Below are 21,427 nucleotides of genomic sequence, written 5' to 3'. Positions count from 1 at the left end.
GGTATTTTGCCCTTAGACCATTGTGTTATTTTCAGAAGCTTTTACAGAAGATTTACAGATCCCGAATGCAAAAATGTACTAATAGTCATGTGATTATATGTTAATATAGTTGTTCATATTTACCTTCAGTATAAATCAGGCCGGGTACATAGTCACAACTTCTCCCAAAACTAAGAGCATTTAAAAGGGAACCAGGATCACACATTTTTCTCTAATTCTCAGTTTTTTTATACTTATTACCAATCTGCTTTTATAATTGATATCAATGGTTCCAATCACTTTTAAAAGTTGATAAAAGTGAACTGCAACGAGTCATTGGGGAGTCCGAGTCCCTGTGTCATCATCATTATCTCTGCTCTGGCAGCTCCCCCCCCCCCCTTCCCCCTGCACACATGAAATGACAGATCTGATTGGAGCACAGGGTCAGCCAACTGCTACATGAATGAGAGGAGAGAAGGAAGAGAAATAGCAAAGCACAGAGGAGATAATGATGATGCTGCCTTGCAGAGACAACCCCATGACTCGATGCAGATTGCTGGAAGGGAGCCAATTATACTTTTATACACTTTTAAAAGTGAATGGGACGGGTAATGTTATTTTTTGGGGGGTTTTTTTCTATTCTTACTTTTTTGGGCACATGTGACTTTTTCGGTTTGACTTTTTCTTCTTTGTCACTTTTTTTTGGCATGTGTCTCTTTCATGACTTCTTTTCTGTAACTAAGACAATCTCACTTCAAAGTTAGCCGCAGGTGGGTTTTCTGCAGAGTTCCCCAAGTTATCCACCGATTCCAGATGTGGAATTTGCGACCTTTTTAAAAAGGTCTAAAATTTTGGCACAAAACCACATGAGCCCCTGCCAGGCGTGGGAAAGAGATCAGCACTGTGTTATACATTTTTTGCAACTTTTGTTTTTAAGAATTTGCTAATTCACTAAAGACTTTAACTCCTCAAATGCCAGGTGCTTCGAGAAAGGAAGAACCACTAAGATACATCTGACCATCAGAAAGAGAAAATAGTAAAGAGCTCAAAGCCAAACATAAGCCTGTTGATCCTTTTTTAAACCCTCTAAACCTTTGAATTCTAGAAGTCTGATCATTCAGTATACCATATTTTTCGGACTATAAGGTGCACAAAAAATCCTTTGATTTTCCCAGAAATCAAAGGTGTGCCTTATAGTCCAGTGCACCTTACATATGAACCGTACTTACAGACAACAGATGCCTTGGACTGTGCACAGGTCTGCCACCTGCTGGTCATTCATCCTTATAATCAGGTGTGCCTTATATATGAACCTAGACATTTTAGCAGGCATTTATTGATGGTGCGCCTTATACTCCGGTGCGCCGTATAGTCCGAAAAATACGGTACTACAATACTCTGGATAAACGGTGCAATAGGTATGGTTGAATAACATACCTAGGAGTCTCTGATTGTTTTGTGGCTGTCACTGCAACCAATCGGCACCCCGGGTGTCATACAGGGGGCATCAACGAGGACTAATACAGTTGTGTCCAACAGTTAATGACCGTTATTAGTGTCAGCACTACTTGTGACAGTTATACCTCTAGGATGACATCTCCAGGACGTCTTACTTCCAGAAGTAGCCATGAGATGTGTTGAACTCCTTTGTAGTTTTATAAGGTTTCTGGGATGGTTTACAGGATAGCCAATCCAGAAACACCCAAAATAGTCAATGGAGTGCAGGACTAACCCAAGAAAGTGGGGTTTAGATTTTAGTTTAGATGGTCAGACATCAAAGTGGTAGTACACCAGTGTAACTGTGTCTTTAATAACTTTAAACCGTGGATAGGGGCATAACTACAGGGATATCAGACATAACAGCTGCTATGGGAGCACATAAAGAATGGAGGATGTGCACTGTTTTATACATATTGGGGCAGATTTACTTACCCGGTCCTGTTGCGATCCCCTAAGGGACGTTCTCTGACGAGGATTCGGGTCTGCGTCCAATTTCCTTCATGTGCTGCTTACCCCGCTGAGATCCGCCGGAGTTCACCTTCTTCTTCCTGGTGCATGTAAATGCTTGAGCTTGCGACACTATTTCGTTTTTAAATTCTGCGGTTTGTCTGAATCCATCGAGGTTGTCTGACTGCACGTCCCCCCCCCCCCCATTTCTGTTGCATGCCAGCCAGCGCTGATGTGCCACAATCTGATCGCATGCTCCAAAAAACCTGGGGCTATTTGCTGCAAAAAAGGAAAAAAGAATTGTGCAGACCCTTAGTAAATAAGCCTTATTATGCTGCACATTGTACAGCATAATGTATACAGCTGAGCTGGCAGCTCAGGTAAGAAATGTCAGAGGGTAGTACAGCAGAATGGCAGGGACAATCTGTCATCTTCCTGCATGAACTCAGATCTCTGTCCTCTGAGCCCCTCTCAGATAGTAAGACTATTATTTTTAAGGGGCAGGGGGTCCCATTTAGAAGTGTGCCATGGGGCCCAGTCTCTCATAGTTCACCCCTGAACGGGGATCACATTACTTCATTCTTATGATCAGTGTTGAGCTAAGTAATGGGACTCTCAATAACCAAAAATTTATAACCAGCCCTGCTGATAATTAATATTAATGATGTTATTTTTTAAAGTGTTTAACACCTCAAAAACAAAACACAGTACAGTGGTACTTCCATCCAAACAGAGAAGGTCACACTTTCTTGATAGCATCTTTTCTGAAGGGCTACGGACATGTCTGAACATTGCCAGCAATAACTCTGCCTCAGGTGATACAGTGCAGCTCCCCGATGACCGCAGCAGCTGGTGAGGCATCCAGCAACGCTCCACCTCTAGCCCCCAGCAATGAAAATGTGCAGACTACGCAGTATACTGTAAGATAGATCACATGCCATTTAGTGTACGCACAAGTTCTCGGTGAGAAAGACCTGAAACTGTATCTTGGGTTTTGAAACGGGACACCTCCTAAACTTTACATTCTGTAGCTTTAAACTTGTGTAAGAATTTGAATGTAAACCTCAGACTTTGACTCAATACAATATCCGGAGTAAAAAAATAATAGGAATGTAGGAATGAAAAATTTGATCTTAAAGGACGACCTACTATTCCCCCGGAGACAGCCAATAAGAAGCGGCTAGGGCGATATTTTTTAAATGCATTGTATATAACCTGTTCACATGGGTTTTCAATTTCTCCACGTGATGGTTACATCAATTATAGCATTATTCAGCGGCTAATCTGCAGACATGTTAAAACTTAACCATGCACAGCACGCGCTGCAAGTTATCAGACTAAGGAATAGCAGCCAAGACAAACTACACATCAGCAATTCATCTAGAAAGAATCATATTTACCCAACATTATCCGTCGTCATGTCTGGTGCGGCTCTGAGAGTCTTATCTGAGCATCATACTGTGAAGGGTTTGAAAGATTTCTTAATGATGTAAGAGTTGCTGGAAGTCTGGTTTTAGACATGTACGGGAGAAACTACTACCAAAGGAAGAAGAACCTAAACAAGGCTCCTATTACACACACGTATACGGAGGCTGTATCAATGGCAGCTTGTCTACGGCCACCACAAAAGAAGTCCATTGTGCAACGGGGAGCATGGCGCAGTAGCGTGCCATTATCGGAAAAAAGATACAGCATGCTCTATCTTACACAGTACGTACGGCCCGACAACATGCCGTCCTATGGAGAGGGGTGAAAAGCAATAAGCCTTCACATTATCCAGTTGAACATATCCGACAACCAGGTCCCGGCCGGGTGTAGCATACATGTGAGTGAAAGCAGCACAAGTCTGTATAGCTCCCTATTACAAACTGACAAGGGTACAGGACAGGGGAGAGAAAAACAAAAACATACACTGACTCTACTATTACTGGCGGTGAACCCATAATGAAAAATAGTATCCATTTGTCCAAAAAGGTTTTAATTTTTGTAAAAACTAATACATATAAAAAAAAAAAAATACATTTGGTATCCCCATAATGGGGATATATACATACACACGCGTATGCACTGCTATATATACACAAACACTCACGTATGCACTGCCATATACACACACATATACACTCACCGGCCACTTTATTAGGTACACCATGCTAGTAACGGGTTGGACCCCCTTTTGCCTTCAGAACTGCCTCAATTCTTCATGGCATAGATTCAACAAGGTGCTGGAAGCTCCTCAGAGATTTTGGTCCATATTGACATGATGGCATCACACAGTTGCCGCAGATTTGTCGGCTGCACATCCATGATGCAAATCTCCCGTTCCACCACATCCCAAAGATGCTCTATTGGATTGAGATCTGGTGACTGTGGAGGCCATTTGAGTCCAGTGACCTCATTGTCATGTTCAAGAAACCAGTCTGAGATGATTCCAGCTTTATGACATGGCGCATTATCCTGCTGAAAGTAGCCATCAGATGTTACAGGGTACATTGTGGTCATAAAGGGATGGACATGGTCAGCAACAATACTCAGGTAGGCTGTGGCGTTGCAACGATGCTCAATTGGTACCAAGGGGCCTAAGAGTGCCAAGAAAATATTCCCCACACCATGACACCACCACCAGCCTGAACCGTTGATACAAGGCAGGATGGATCCATGCTTTCATGTTGTTGACGCCAAATTCTGACCCTACCATCCGAATGTCGCAGCAGAAATCGAGACTCATCAGACCAGGCAACGTTTTTCCAATCTTCTACTGTCCAATTTCGATGAGCTTGTGCAAATTGTAGCCTCAGTTTCCTGTTCTTAGCTGAAAGGAGTGGCACCCGGTGTGGTCTTCTGCTGCTGTAGCCCATCTGCCTCAAAGTTCGACGTACTGTGCGTTCAGAGATGCTTTTCTGCCTACCTTGGTTGTAACGGGTGGCGATTTGAGTCACTGTTGCCTTTCTATCAGCTCGAACCAGTCTGCCCATTCTCCTCTGACCTCTGGCATCAACAAGGCATTTCCGCCCACAGAACTGCCGCTCACTGGATGTTTTTTCTTTTTCGGACCATTCTCTGTAAACCCTAGAGATGGTTGTGCGTGAAAATCCCAGTAGATCAGCAGTTTCTGAAATAGTCAGACCAGCCCTTCTGGCACCAACAACCATGCCACGTTCAAAGGCCTCAAATCACCTTTCTTCCCCATACTGATGCTCGGTTTGAACTGCAGGAGATTGTCTTGACCATGTCTACATGCCTAAATGCACTGAGTTGCCGCCATGTGATTGGCTGATTAGAAATTAAGTGTTAACGAGCAGTTGGACAGGTGTACCTAATAAAGTGGCCGGTGAGTGTGTGTGTATATATATATATAAATAAATATATATATATATATATATGCACTGCTATACACACAGATATACAGTGATATACATACACACACACTGGTGTATGCAAGCACTTTGAGATATATATACACGTATATACTGTGATATATATATATATATATATATACACACACTCTATTAGACTCTCCACTGATAGCTGACTAGGCTCAGGGAGCAGGCAGAAAGCACAAGACTAGAGGAAGCTTCTTGGTCCTGCTGTGCTGCCGTCCTCTGCCCCTCCCCCAGCGCGTCTACACTGTACGGTCTGTGCTGCTCAGTCCAGTTCTGCAGGGACACCCGACTCCCCACTCACCAGAGCGGAGGACGTGCCGACATCCTCCTTATAGTGTGTGGAGAGTCGGGTGCCTAAGGCGCCCCTGATCCTGTGGGGATCCCCTGGAGCAACAAACCTCAACATCTAATCACGTGTCCGGTCTGCGTCTCCTCATTGGCTGTGCTGCGGAACTTGCACTGCGATAGGATATCGCCGGCAGATGGGCGGAGTTTAGTACGGCGGGAACTTTGATTGATAGCGCAGCGTCCAGCGGTCAGTATGACAGTATGAGGGGAGCTCGTGTGGAGAGGGGAATGTAATGGCGGGCGGGGGAGAGGAATTACCACATATACTGCTAGTAGATGCTGTACAATCAATGGTCAGCCCCATTACATGTCTGGCACTAGCGTGCGGTACCACAGAGTATTGTATAATAATATTTTCTATAAAGATGGCTGCATTTCATTGTTCTCTGTTATCAGCCACGTTGTATTGTATCCTGTAATCAGTGCAGGAAGGAGAAAAACCTTCTCTAATGTCCCTGATATTTGTCTACAATACAGCAGGAAGGAGCTATTTCTGTGTGAGCTCCATCCCCCCGTCAGGCTGCGTTCACACTTGGCGTCAACACAACAAGCCGCGGTCACACGTTCCGATAATGTTGCATTCATAATAATATAATATGGTTAGTGACCGCCTGCGTTTTACCGGAAACTCATATCGACCGCAGGCCTGACCGCTCCTTCATCCCTGTGCGCTAGCGCTGCACTATGAATACAACAGTAGCGCAACGCGTGACCGCTTTTTTGCGTTTCTGTCTTTTACGTCCCTCATTTCAAAAACTATAACTTATTTATTCTTTCTCCTGACTTTGATGTACGAAGGTTTGTTATCAGGGGACAAATTGTACTTTTTAGTGGCACCATTTAATATTCCATGCCATGTACTGGAAAGCTAAAAAATAATTAGGATAAGGCAACATTCACACGGCCGTATGGGGGGTGTATATACGTCCCCCATAGATGGCAATGGGCGCCGAAGCAGTACGTTGCAGCGCCGTTTCATACCCGGGACAAAGATAGGACATGTCCTATCTTTCAACGGAATATGGCGCCATATATTGCTGTGGAGAGGGGTGTGTGCCTCCTCTCCCGCCGTGCTACGGTGGGCACACATTCGTGTGGATATAGCCAAAACTTTTACAAAACAACCCCACATTTTTCTTGCTGCGTTGACTTGTGGGCTCTGTTTTTACGTGTCTCTCTGTGCGCTGCAAATGACCCCCTGTCCCTTTATTCTTTAGGTCAGCATGATCACAGGGGTACTGAATTTATCAATTACTTTTTTAGTCAAGTATTTATGGGAAAAATAGCAAAAAAGTGGGGATTTGTAGATATTTGGTCGCTATATTCCCTTACGGTGTTCAAGGCCAGAAACGGACATTTTGGGACGTGGCGATGCCTAACATGTTTATGATTTCTACTGTTTATACGTGTTCTGTTCAAAATGCAAATGCGTGAGAGTCCATTCACACATTCAGTTTTTCAGATGCAGTTTTTGATGTCACAATCTAATCAACCTAGCAGTATGTTTTGGAGTGTCTGAATTGTGAGCCTGAATGTATTCATGTGTCCTGGTCTTGATCTGTAGTAAACAATGGGAAGAGGGAAGTTGCCAGATATTTATATAGTGCCTTATATGCACTATTCACTTTTTATGGTGAAATCATCCTTCTTATTAAATATCTGCCATTGGTGGAAGTTGGGACACCTCTATAAATATTGGATGGATGTGTAGATTATCTAAAATTCTGGTGTTCAGCCAACGTTACTAATACATCAGCATCGCTGGGGAGTCCTGAATAATAAATGGTTAAAAAGATTTTCCAGACTGATCTGTTTGACAGGTGGAAAAAAAACTGAAAGACTTAGGCCGGCGCCACACGTGGCACTTGGTCTGCGCTTGCAAACGCAGACAAAGTCGCGCCCACCGGGGCGGGCCTCGGCCCGATCGCATCGGCGTTTCTATGGCGTTACTTTAACGTGAAACACCGGCGCCTCGTTCCCGATCGCAGGCGTTTCCATAGAAACGCCGATGCGATCGGGCCGAGGCCCGCCCTGGTGGGCGCGACTTTGTCTGCATTTGCGTTTGCAAGCGCAGACAAAGCGCTACGTGTGGCGCCGGCCTTATACTCCAGATGTACTGTCTGTTTAGGCCTTGTTTACATGAGGTAAACCTTGCCCTTGCGCCAGATATATCTATAGGCTCCTGATATGTCTGGCAGTGGGGGGCGGTTTGAAGCCAGGTTGTGGCTGGTGAGGGGCAGGAACACCGAACCTCATGTTAAAGGGAAAATAGTTGCAACTCCAGGCCGTGTGCTGACATATCCCTCCCATAGACTTAAAAAAACCATACATAACCCAAAATTGTACTGTCTGCAAAATGGTAGAAATATCATCATCTCGCTAAAAATTATACTTTAAAGGAAATTTACCATTTGATTTGATGCATTATGAACCAAACGTACCATGAGAATGCTGTAGCTACAAAGATGCAGAAACATATCTTGTTTAATTCCTGAGCTAAGTGGTTTTGCTGAAAAAAAAACTTTTAAAATTCTGATAATGAAGCTCTGTCGCTTCTGTGCTGGGGTTCGGGGCTTCTCCTCTCTACTACTTTACTTGAAGGAATGATGTAATTACTGTGTTGTCCTTAACAGGCAGAAGTAATCAATCGCCACCAGCTTCTGTGTGCGAGTAATTCAGCTCAGATTGATTAGTCTTGGACAGTTCAGGAAGCTTGTGTAACAAGCAGGCTAAAGGCAATCCAGCTTTCCCGAGATCCTGAATTTTATAAAAATTTTTTTCAGCAAAACCACTCAGCTCAGGGATTAAACAAGATATGTTTCTGCATCTTTGTAGCTACAGCATTCTCCAGGTATGTTTGGTTCATAATGCATCAAATCAAATGATAGATTTCCTTTAACGGATCTATGTTATTAGGTGGTAGGTTCATGCTGAAGGCCCCTTCCCTATAGTATATTTTGCTAATCAATCAAATAGGTATAATTTGATAAAAAGCTTATTTTAGTATTATGTAAATTAGCAATGAAAGCTGTGAAAAGTGAGCCCACAAGAAACTGGCACAAATGCATTTTATTGCTGCATTTGTATTTTTTTTTCTCGCTTCTCTGTACACGGCCTGAAATATTATATACTGACACTACAAAGTACAATTTGTTACACAGGAAACAAGCCCTCGCAGAGCTCTACACGGAAACATATTTTAAGAAGGGCAGCATAAATGGAAATGGAAAACCGAAAAAGGGCATCAGCGGAAAGGGGTTAACCCCTTAACGCTCTGCGCCGTAGCTCTACGGCGCAGAGGTATAAGGGGTGTATGAAGAGGGCTCACAGGCTGAGTCCTCTTCATACAAAGGTGGGGGTTTTTGCATAATGCATAAAACCCCCACCGCTAATAACCGCGGTCGGTGCTAGCACTGTTTGCGGCTATTAACCCCCCCGTTGTCGCCGGCAAAGTCGCCGGCGGTATTTAAAAGACGGCGGCGCGCGGGCGGCGCCATCTTTTTTTCGATTGCCACGCCCCCGAACGTCATCGGGGGGGGCGGCGGCGATCGGTTGCCATGGTAGCCTCGTGTCTTCTTTTGACACAAGGCTATCTGGCAGCTGCAGATACGTTACAATGAACCAGTGGCTCATTGTAATGAATGTGCTGCAAAAATGCCATATATTGCAATACAGAAGTATTGCAGTATATGGTAGCAGCGATCTGACCATCTAGGGTTAATGTACCCTAGAGGGTCTAAAAGATAGTGAAAAAAAGAAGAAAAAAAAAAGTTTAAAAAATTAATAAAATATTAAAAATTCAAATCACCCCCCTTTCCCTAGAACTGATATAAAACATAATAAACAGTAAAAATCACAAACATATTAGGTATCGCCGCGTCCCAAAATGCCCGATCAAAATATCAAAATATAAAAACGGTTACGGCCGGCGGTGACCTCCGAGGCGGGAAATGGCGCCCAAATGTCCGAAATGCGACTTTTACACCTTTTTACATCACATAAAAAATGATCAAAATGTCGCACAGACCTCAAAATGGTAGCAATGAAAACGTCGCTTCATTTCGCAAAAAATGACACCTCACACATCTCTGTGCGCCAAAGTATGAAAAAGTTATTAGTGTCAGAAGATGGCAAATTTTTTTTTTTCTATTTTGTACACATTCGTTTAATTTTTGAAAATGTATTAAAACACAATAAAACCTGTATAAATTTGGTATCACCGCGATCGCACCGAACCAAAGAATAAAGTAGGCGTGTTATTTGGAGCGAAGAGTGAAAGTCGTAAAAACTGAGCCCACAAGAACATGACGGTTTTTTTTTCAATTTTTCCACATTTGGATTTTTTTTTCAGCTTCGCAGTACACGGCATGTTAAAATAAATAACATTACGGGAAAGTAAAATTTGTTACGCACAAAATAAGCCCTCACATAGGTCTGTACACGGAAAAGTGAAAAAGTTATGGATTTTTGAAGTTGGAGAGCGAGAAATGAGCCGAAAAACCCTCCGTCCTTAAGGGGTTAAGTAAATATCGAATTTTTTTTGTAAATAATAAATATATATAACATATCCAGGTGATTTGGAGATTGTTTTCTCGTGACACATTGGGGGGGATTTAACAATGTGTCTCGGGCTCCGCCAGATTTATCACCGTCATGGTGACTTCTGGTGCAGTATAAGACTGTCAGTCCCTACTTTAGACCTACTTTTAGTTGGTCTAAACCGCGCTCCAGAATTGTGGACGCACGGACGATTTCCTGTAAGCCACGCCTCTTTCTCATGAGGCCACACCCATATACCAAAGGCCACACCCCTTAATCAAACAAGTCGGCAAAGTGCCAAAAAAAGTCAGGAAAGTGCCAAAAGTTATAAAAGCCTCGATAACTGTGATGCAAGTGCGTTTATAAATCCCCCATTGTACTTCATGTTAGCTAAAAAATTTTGGTGATATATTTTTTTTATATAGTTAAAAAAACAGACAGTTGGCAAAATTTTGAAATTGTTTTTCGAAATTCAGAATTTGCTACTTTTTCGACATAACACCAAAAGAACTCGATAATTAACATTTACCAAATGTCTGCTTTATGTTGACATTGTTTTTTATGCGCCCTCTCATTTTTTTTAGGATGTTTTGAGGCTTAGAACTTTAGGTGCGATCTTCTCACATTTTCAGAAATACGCAAAATCTTACTTTTGAGGGACCTTCTTAGATTTCAATTGACTTTGAGAGACCAAAATAATAGTAAAACCCCATAAATTACATAATTTTAGAAAGTTCACCCCTCTACTTATGTAAAAGAACTTTTATGAATTCTGTTATCCCTTGAATTTTACACGGATAAAAACAAAAATAGGATGCGACTTGGAAATTTACATTTGTTTGGCTAAGTGATGGTATTTTTCAAAAAAATTTACCCATTCTCAGTGGATAAAATACCAAAATGCCCCAGAAAGTTTCATACTCAATTGAGTGCCAGTACCTCCAGATGCGGTGGTTAAAGGCACACACCAGGGCATTGTCACTTTATAAATGCTTTACAATATATATATATTTAGTTTAGCTTAAAAACTATTTTCTTACATATGTAAATGAGCCCTCCGGTGCTACCCTACGGCATCTTTGGGCTGGCAATGGTTTCCGATGTTTAATTATTCCTGCCTCCTTCATATTACCCGTCCTCCTTCAGGTGTCAATAGCTGTGACGTCACCAAGCCTCGGCACTTATCGCCGGCCACATGACGTCATCTGAAAGAGGACGGGTAATATGAAGGAGGCGGGAATAATTAAACATCGGAAACCATCGCCAGCCCGAAGATGGCGTGGGGTAGCACCGGAGGGCTCATCTACATATGTAAGAAAATAGTTTCTTGAGCTAAAGTTCGCCGAGCCTAACTAAACTATGTGCCGGCATCAGCATTAAGTAGCCTACAGGGTGGTCTGCATGATTTCATCATACGAGCAATGGTAGGTTTTCTTTAACCGGTTCGCGACCGCCCGCCGTGTATTCACGGCGGCGGTCGCGTCGCGCTGCATGGAGAGGGCTCACGGAATGTAATGAATGTGGAAGAAAATCCCCATATACTGCCATACAGTAGTATGGCAGTATATGATAGGATCGATCAGACAACCTAGGGTTAAAGTACCCTAGGGAGTCTGAAAAATAGTATAAATAAAAATAAAAAAAAGTTAAAAAAAAAATTATAATAAAAAAAACCCCCTTTCCCTAGAACTGACATAAATATAAATAAACAGTAAAAATCATAAACACATCAGGTATTGACGCGTCCGAAAATAGCGTCCAAAGTCGAAAATGGCACTTTTTTGCCATTTTGAAAAATCTAAAAAAATATATAAAAAGTGATCAAAAGGTCGTACAGTCCTAACAATGATATCATTGAACATATTATCAAATTTCGCAAAAAATGACACCACCCATAGCTCCGTACACCAAAGTATAAAAAAGTTATTAGCGCCAGAAGTTGGCAAAATCAAAAAAATTATTTTTGTACAGGAGGTTTTAATTTTTGTAAATGTATGAAAACATTATAAAACCTGTACAAATGTGGTATCCCTGTGATCGTAGCAACCCAAAGAATAAAGTAGACCTGTCATTTGGGACGCAGAGTGAAAGCTGTAAAATCCAAGCCCACAAGAAAATGGCGCAAATGCGTTTTTTCACCATTTTCATTGCATTTGGAATTTTTTGCCCGCTTCCCAGTACGCGCCATGGAATATTAAATACCGTCACTACGAAGTGCAATTTGTTACGCAGAAAATAAGCCATAACAGAGCTCTTTATGTGGAAAAATAAAAAAGTTATAGATTTTTGAAGGTAGGGTGTGAAAAATGGAAGTGAAAAAACTAAAAAAGGCCAAGTCGTTAAGGGGTTAAACGGTTAAAGCAAAAATAATATAGGACTATTTCTTATTTACAGGGAAACACCTGAGTGATTGCACCTCTGACTCTATTATAACAGGAAGACTTCTATTAGGCAGAGATGGACGATCCTCCAACATCTTCTCCATCACCGTTGTATGTTGGCTCCCCGGATCCTCAGAACAACATAACGGCTAAGCAAGTAAGAGATTCAGATGTTCTAGTTTGTCCATTATAATTCTGGGTACATTAATGGCATCTTATATTCTTGATTCGTTAATACCATTGTCCACCTACCCTCAAAGGGTCAGAAAGTGTTAGAAATCTTTAAATCTTAGCATCCCCTCACTGCATAGAGAATCCATCTAACTACTGGTGACATGTGTATGCTCACCGTACCATGTACATTGCATTTCTATGGTGGCTTATGCTAGCTGCCATTCGTATGTCCAGCATACGGCCGCCATATTTGTGTGTGTGAAAAGGGCCTAAATGTTCGGTAGCATGCACCTTATGTTGCAATTCTGACCCTTTTCTACATTAATATTGATCGGGCCTATTTTAAACCCGAAATATGGTTTACCATACCTAGAGGTCAGGAGGAAGGATAAGGTCTTCTTATCTTCTGCATGATGGTTCCCACAGGACAGAAGAGTTGTTTTCTATGCACACGTTTTCTTGCAGTGACCCCTTTATTGCCTTCTTCAATGTTATTTTATTCTGGGTGCACTGTATCATCATCATCTACAATACGATACAATACAACTTTATTGATACCCAGAGGGGAAATCCTTTTGTGCATAGTGTCCATGCATATTGTTACAGTACACACATTCTGGTACTGTACATTGCAGGTTAACATCCATCTTACATCACATACAGCTGACTTGTTGATGTTAACCTAACTAGCTCTAGCTGAGGATGGGAGTGCTGTGCCCTGATGGCTGATAACAGCGGTTACAGTTAGTGGGTACATCTGGGGGGATGTAAAAGGGAGCAGGGAGTTTGAGTGGGGGTGTGGGGATTGGGAATCTTATGTTATGCCTGATATGTAGCATCTGTCCCAAATACAATCTCTTCATTTTATCATAAACACATTTTTGTGTTTATTGACCATAAAACATGTTAACAGGAAAAAAAAAATCCTGTTTTTAATCCCTCAGGGAAGGATGGGGGGCAGAAACGATTTCCCCATGTTGAGAGAGATAACACTGACTAAACATATAGTTATCTGTGTCCCTTCAGCGCATCTAGATACAAGTCTATATTTGATTTGCCTAACAATTTCCCTGATGAGTCACAAATACCATGTGATTCTGTACCGAAAAGATCACCTTGTTTTCTCTTTTTCGGGGGCCTCGGGTATCTGTGTCACAGGACCCCTTAGGCAGAATGTAACGTAAAAATATTTTCTGAGAAAGACATATTTAATACCAATTTGTAAGGACACAGACGTAGCCACCGCACCTGCCGTAGGTTACAACATAATTCTTATAAAGCATAATCTCCAAAATATGCTACCCACTTACCTTGCAACTACCTCAGGGGTGAAGGAAAAATAAATTCCTAATTTTATGTTGACACCACTAGCCAACATTGTTGTTGGCCCCATTCACAGGCAAATGCAGCAATTTCCTTCATAAAAAGCAGATTTGTTGTGCAAGTGAATAAAAATGAGCAACACTTCTTCTTATGCCTTATATTGGAGGATTCCCATAAATCGGACCCTCAGTGATTAATGTAAGATGGTATATACCATAAATATACCATGAAAAGATGGGAGGGCTACCTCTTGGACTTTCATAGACAGAATGCACACACCATGAATATGTGATTATGTGGTGCTGATTATTGCTTTACTTACCCTTGAATAACATAGGTGACGATTGTCTCATAGCTGGGGGCCCGACTCCTGGGATCTCAATAATTAAAATGTATAGGGGGTTGATGGTTCTCCATACAAATTGGAGCGTTGGTTCACATGCACTCCATTCACTTCTATGGGACATCTGGTACAGATCTGTCTTGTAAGCTGTCATGGACGTCCCAAAGAGCTGAATGGGGACAGATCAAGGGTATGCACCTGCGTCCCATAAAGTAGGGCACTCTGAAAGATTTTCAGGGTGCAGTCACATGGTGTGTTTTTGAATAACCATGCGTTTGGCTGGTTTGAATCCACTTTGCTTCATTTCTGGAAGTGCAAGTAGCTGTGAAAATCAAGAGGAAAACTTTAGCCTTTTGATACTCTATGGAAGGCAATGGAAATTTGGTTGTTCTATTTTCTAGCTGTAGAAGCTCCGGCATCTCCAGACCCTAATGATATAATTATTGAAAATAATATTGAATCTCTGTCTTTGTAGCACATGAGTGCGACTCTCCGAGAGCGTCTAAAGAAGTGCCGTAGATCTTTCAGTTCAACGTGTACAGTGGCAAAACGTCTGAAAGTGGATGGCGACGAGAGTGACTTTACCGCACCGTGCTCCAGTAATTCCTCCCTTTCTAAAGACTTCCAGAATAACTCTGAGGAGACTGGGTCTGCAAGTGTTCTCCTCATTCCTGCACCCACAGAAGACAAAGCGGAAGCTTTACCGTCTTCTAGGAACAACCACCAAGTAATGCTGCAGGAGAAAAAGAAGTTGCTGAAGCAAATACAGGAGAAGGAAGAACATCTCCGAAGATTAAAAATGGTTAAATTGTACAGGTCTAAGGTAAATATGATAACATCAATTGGGGGAAATGGTATGAAATGACTTGCTTTTACCTCAGAGGGGTCACACAAGCAATATTTAAGGGCAAATGTAGGAGGGTTCAGTTGCTGTACAGATCTTAGCACATACGTTTACTTTACCTTTACCTTTAATATGGCATACATTCTTCTATGTAGCCTGGTAGACAGTTTAGCAGAAACTCTGAAGGAGTTTGTTCCAAACATCAATCCAAACAGACTGGATGATGAGATTAGGGCTCTGCGAGGGAGAACCGTTTAGGGATTATTTATTATTGGCTTTGTGCCAGATATTTGGTGGCCATTTTTTTTTTTGTTTGCGCGCCATATTTATTATATGTCAGTGCCACAATTTAGCTTCTTTTCTGACAGACACAACTGTTGCTCAGTTTGGCGCAGCTCTTAAATTTGGACTCTATTCATGAAATTCTACTTCCCTGTCACATTTCTTTGGTGCAATTTTGTTGCATAATTAGACCAACAAAAAGCAAGAATTAAAACTTCTAAACCCCTTCATGTATGTGGTTTGTAATTTCTGAAGCTCATTAGTTCATCTCGCGGTGCGCCAAATACATTAAGGTCGTACACCACAATATAACATCACAGCGGAAACGCTGCTAAAATCGGGCGCCAAAAAAACGACACCTAGCGCTAAAAACAATAAATGTCTCCCTTTGTTCCTCTTAATGAAAATACTTCTATACTGACTGTGACTGGATGATTGTGATCATTGTCCTGTTGCTATTGAAACTTCTATATTCCGTTTTTGCAGAGTTGCTAGTTCTAGCTAGTTTGGTGTGAATTTTTTTTTTTTGTGAACCATGGCAGGATTTGTGCTAGCAATTGTCACGTTTTTGCTACATCTACATTTTGCACATTGCACAGTAAAAAACTCCCTGCAACACATTCATTTAAAAATGCATATATATATATATAACACGTATGCACAAAAAAGTGGGGATTGTAAAACGGTTCTATATGTGAGGAGATTGTGGTCCTGAAAATTGCATTGTCACAGTCGATCTCACTGTCAATTCATTGCTACAGATGACGGAGCGTGTGGAGTTCATTACCCTCCTGAGTCCTGCAGACACTGAGCAGGGTTCACAATGATATCCTTGCTCTCTGTCACTTTTTGGCTAAAATTGCTGAAAGCAGAGAAGAAGAAAAATACAAGTACACTATGCTTAGTTTTTACCTTCTGACCTTCTACAAAGAAATAAAAAATTCTGTTTTTTTAGGTATATGATGTTTTATTTATTGTTACATTTTGACTCCCATTTAGAACAATCTGACAGAGCTCCAGTCTCTCATAGACAAGTGGAGGGAGAGCAGCCAGCTTATACTGTACGAGATCCAGAGAGCCTTGTCTGCGGAGAACAAGAAGATCAGTTTAACACAACTGATAGAAAGCTGCGGCCTGGATGAGAAATTACTGCGCTACAATAAAGCTGAGGAGGACTTTGATTCATAATGTCACAATACAGAGAACTGGGGGAATGTGTTGATATTCTCCAATGCATAAATTGATTTTCATGGACTGCTGTGCAGTATAAAGTTACACATTAGAATATGTGCTCACCCAAACTCAACGCGGTGTTATTTTTGTGACCTGTCTGATGGCATAATCCATTACTATCTATTGTCATAATCCATTACATAATCCATGTCATAATCCATTACGATCTATTAATCCATTAATAGAGCTTCCATCTAAGGGTACATTTAGATGGCCAGGTGCTTGCCTGGACTGGATCCCGGGTAAGCACAGGAGGAGGAGGTAGGACGGGTGCATGCTCTTCACCTCTCCTTCCTCCATAGGCAGACGATCGTCCGCACCTCAAATCTGCCAAAATATATGACAAGTCCTATATTTTGTGGCATGACCAATGACTCTGTGATGGTGTGGTCACAATGTGTGCTCACCACACCGGGAACCATAAAAGTCTATGAGGGCCAATGATATGACCAGTTCACGGCTCCCATAACGGTCATCTGAATGAGTCCTAAATGTGGAAGCAGACACCAGATGGAAAGTAGAGAAAAATGTCCGGACTTAAAGGGGTTTCCCACGAACGAAAGTTAGGCCCTATCCACGGGATAAGGCTTAACTTGCTGATCAATGTGGGTCTCAGTGCTGAGACCCCCACAGATCGCACAACGGGGGGGGTCTGTCGGACCCCTTGTTGCTCCGTCAGACTAATAGAGCAGACGGCTGCACATTACCGTTCTGCTCCATTAATCTCTATGGAGCTGATGGAGATCAGTGAGTGCGCTCAGCAATTTCCATCAGCTCCACATAGATTAATGAAGCAGAACGAAGGTCCCCTCGTTATCCTGTGCGCCTAACTTTTGTTTGTGGGAAAACCCCTTTAATATTAGTAACTTTCCCATATACCATTTTTCCAATTTATGGGTCAATCTCTTCCCCCGCATCCTCCCGCCACTGTTCTTCCTGTCCTTACTGTTGCAGTATTCTGGAGCGATGCTTTTTTCAGGAAATTTATTAAACCAGAGACTGAAATCTTTCTTGAAACCTGTCTGGTATAGAAGGACACATGGCTTTATACAATGCATAGCTGTACATCCTTTTCATAGTGTGAACTCCAGGCCACTACCCAATAGAAATCCTCCCAAAATGTAGCAATTTCCAGGGGTACCCACTGATCAAACATGAATTGTCTATTCTATTGTGTCAGTGACCAATGCTGGCTTATCCTCTGGAGTTTAGGAGTGGGCTCTGAGACCACCATAGGAGAGGCCAACAATTTCGAAAACTCCTTTAAGGTGACTCTGTTGCCATCTGAAACTGAGATTCTTATGGTTAATAAAACATAATTTTAGCTGCTATAGAACCAAAGATTGGAGTGATTTGTGACAACCCTGACAACCCCCTGCAGCCTTTTCCTCCAGGAAAATACGACTCTTTGCTTATTCTCATGTGACTTTGGAGGAGTTATTTTTTTTTATTGGTAAACAGATGAGACTTCACATAAAAGATGAGAGGGCTGAATGTGTGAGAGGGCTGCTAGTTTCATAGGGTAAAATTTGATGACAGGTTCCCTTTAAAATTACTACAACTTACTAGAGAGAACATTTTAAACCATAGACCCAATACTTACATCTGATGTCAAATAAATAATTTCTGTTACTAAATCTAATTGAATCTTTATGTCTTATTGTGTTGTAAGTTATTTGGTGGTGATTCCAACTTCAGACATGTTCCATGTGCAGGGTATATGTGTTGCTCTTACTGTGGTGAAGGATGGAGCAAGTAACAATATCCTGGCCCACATTTACTAAGAATTGTGGCGCGGACCCTTCTTACCTGTGCAAGCAGTTTGCACTGAGAAGAACATGCAAAGTCCGACAGAAAACTGGCACACGGCCCTCAGTAAATGCGCCCCACTCTGTCTTTTTCTCTGAATGTTAAGGGTCTGTGTCGAGAATGGACAAAAAGCAGTGGGAATTCTGAAACATATTAATCATAAAAAATCAGCCCCGGAGCAAATACTTTACTGTAGACCTTTAAGAAAAAATATCAAGTTTAAACCAGAGCCTTGCATTCTGACTTAAGGCAAATACTTTCAATGTGGAATCACATATTTAAAAGCTTAATATAGTCATATTTTACATTTTTGCAATTATCTGTTTTTTTAAAAAAAAAAAACATTTTTTTTAAATACATGTAAATAAGTCATTCCCATCTATATGGAGGACAACATACGATACTTTCCCCTGCAGGTGCTGTCCGATGTGATGGGAAGGTTTGTGCTTTTTCCCGTCACATAGACTAATATGTGATACTTGTACCTAGTGGTATTGGCTGATTAGGTCAGAGATGTTTAGAGAGGACAATTTTGGACGGTCAGTTTATAGATCAGTGGGGTTAAGGCTAAAACACATTGCTGTGGTCAGTCTGCAAATCACGGACCGTGCTGTCTTGTTTCATCGACTAACCAAAGTGTATCATGGTGATATGTGATACAAGGAGTCCCTTCTTCCCTGACAGTTGGCAGTGATCTGGATTACAGCAAGGAAGAAGGGACTCCTTGTATCACTTTGATACATAAAGCTCTGCCCCGGCACTGTGGTTGGTCCGTGAAACTGTACATGACCGGCCATGGCCGTGTGACTGCCCCTAGGCAGGAGCAAGTGTTACCTTGTGCATGTGAAAGCTGATCAAATCACTGGCCTTAGTGATCCCAGCATTACTAAACTTAATGTGACCAATGCAATTGCCATTCTCTCCAGACCTGGCATGGGACACCTGATTTAGGCTTATTCCAGAGTATACTGATATATAAAATCGTATTGCGGTCATTTGGGAGTTCAAGTAGAAGTCGCCACGCAGCGTGATGGGGATCTCTGTATAATGCTGTGGAAGCTAAGCTTATGGCATTAGGATATGATGTTGTAGATGTAAGAAACTGGCTATGTTTTGTATATAATTTCCTCCATCCGCAGTGTAATGTTAGGATATCACACATTTCTATCAGCACCTAGCTCAGTATTCGATGCCCCGGGCCAAGGTTAAACACAAATACTATTGTAAGGAGCTGAGATGAAAGATAACCTTCAGGAATGGTAACGTTCGGTGTTGTGCATCGCTCCATCCCCTGAGGGTGAACATCATGCTGGGCAGCGAAAGTCTGGTGCCGTGTGTGAACTTGTACTTGTAGCTAGTGGAATGTGCGTGCATGAGGCTGACCACTGACGGGGGACCGGGTCACTTGTTGTCATTAATCTGTCTCATTAGCTCCGTTAGGGTTTTGAACTTTTGAGAGAAGAACTTTCTCTAGAGGAGGAGTAACTTTCACAGACACACACACACATCAGCCGCTCAGTGGTAGATTCTTTACATTTAGTCTCGGTGCCAAACAGCGGTCAGAGAACCAAGGATACACCTTCCCAGACTATGGCTGACCCACTTCCGAATCAGTTATAGTCCCCGGGTTCTGAAAAACATAGGTTCTTTAGGTTTGTTCTTAAGTTGAATATGTATGGAAGTCGGAACTGTATATTTTATAATTATAACTCCAGGCAAAAATGTATATATCTTGCTATATAGTACACATTGCTTGTACTGTATGTGGATCTTCATTCTCTATCTTTTAGCTTAAAAGTATCTACTTTACGGCTTCCAGCCCTCAGTCTGTTGTGTTGTTTTCTCACTCGCAATGTGAGGCATTCTGTTAAAATCTGGAATCAGATAAAAGAATTTTAAAAAGATTTTTAATGGTTTCAATGAAGGGTATAAAGGATATAGCGTCATTACCTTTAGGTTCAACACTTTCCATCCTAAAGATCCATTGGGGCACATTCACCTACCTGAGGGAGTTCACTGCGATGAGTTGCCGCGAATCACTAAGATCGTGCACCAAAGATCCTGCATGTGTCACTTCCCCGCTCAGGTCCGACGGAGTTCACCTTCTTTTCAGTGGTTCATGTAAGTGCTTGGGCTTGCGACATAATTTGAAAGTTAAATCCCGTGCTCAGTCCAAATCAGTTGGATCTTCTCATGGCACACCCCTAAATTTGTGCTGTATGGAAGCCAGCACAGCTGCGACATAATCCCTGCGCAGCTACCTGTTAAATACCTGTCCAAGCCGTGCAATCACCGGAAAAAGTGCAAAGCCCAATGAAAGTGCAGTAAGTAAATGAACCCCATTTAGTCCTTCCTCTCACTGGTGGTCTGACTTCTTCAATGACTTGAAAGCTAAGTATGGCTTTGGGATCACCACTGAGACATTTATATCCCCCATATTGTCCAAAACATATGGTTCCTGTATTGTCTGATTGCTGGAGGTACCTTCACAGTTAGTATATATGTGGCCAGTGCTAGAGAAGGTTTTACTACTCTGAATAAATGGAAAACCACATCAGAAAGTAGCCATGATGTTACTCGGTCCCAGCCATTTATCTATTGAGTCGGAGGGCACCAAAGTGGCTACGAATGAGGCAATCACCAAGGTTTTTGCCCTCCCTGAATGTAATGGAGGGTTTCTCTGTTATTTTCTCTTTTAGATCCAAATCATGTTGCAGTATGCCCAAAACTGTCCAAAATGTGTCATTAAATGTGCAAATTAGACATAATGGGGGAGATTTACTTACCCGGTCCTGTCGTGATCCAGTGGCTCGTTCTCCGACGGGGATTAGGGTCTTCCGGC

At 42.0% G+C, this 21,427-nt stretch overlaps 1 protein-coding gene across 4 annotated transcripts; it reads left to right on the top strand.

The window, feature by feature from the left end:
• The first annotated feature begins 5,605 nt into the window (after positions 1-5,605).
• Positions 5,606-18,413, top strand: SFR1 (SWI5 dependent homologous recombination repair protein 1). 4 transcript variants are annotated; one of them, XM_072130483.1, is made up of 4 exons: positions 5,606-5,844; positions 12,633-12,734; positions 14,893-15,240; positions 16,543-18,413. In XM_072130483.1, exons 2-4 carry the CDS (start codon positions 12,654-12,656, stop codon positions 16,729-16,731), a joined length of 618 nt encoding a protein of 205 aa, XP_071986584.1. In that variant the 5' UTR covers positions 5,606-5,844; positions 12,633-12,653; the 3' UTR covers positions 16,732-18,413. The 4 variants fall into 4 exon arrangements, with proteins under 4 accessions (XP_071986584.1, XP_071986581.1, XP_071986583.1 ...); XM_072130480.1 differs by having other exon boundaries at positions 5,608-5,844; positions 12,591-12,734; XM_072130482.1 differs by lacking the exon at positions 5,606-5,844 and adding an exon at positions 5,869-5,950.
• Positions 18,414-21,427: the final 3,014 nt, after the last annotated feature.

The sequence above is a fragment of the Engystomops pustulosus genome, chromosome 11 (genome assembly GCF_040894005.1).
Source record: "Engystomops pustulosus chromosome 11, aEngPut4.maternal, whole genome shotgun sequence".
NCBI lineage: Eukaryota > Metazoa > Chordata > Amphibia > Anura > Leptodactylidae > Engystomops > Engystomops pustulosus.
The sequence above is the reverse complement of the archived record's forward strand: the minus strand, read 5'-3'. Positions and strand labels throughout refer to the sequence as shown.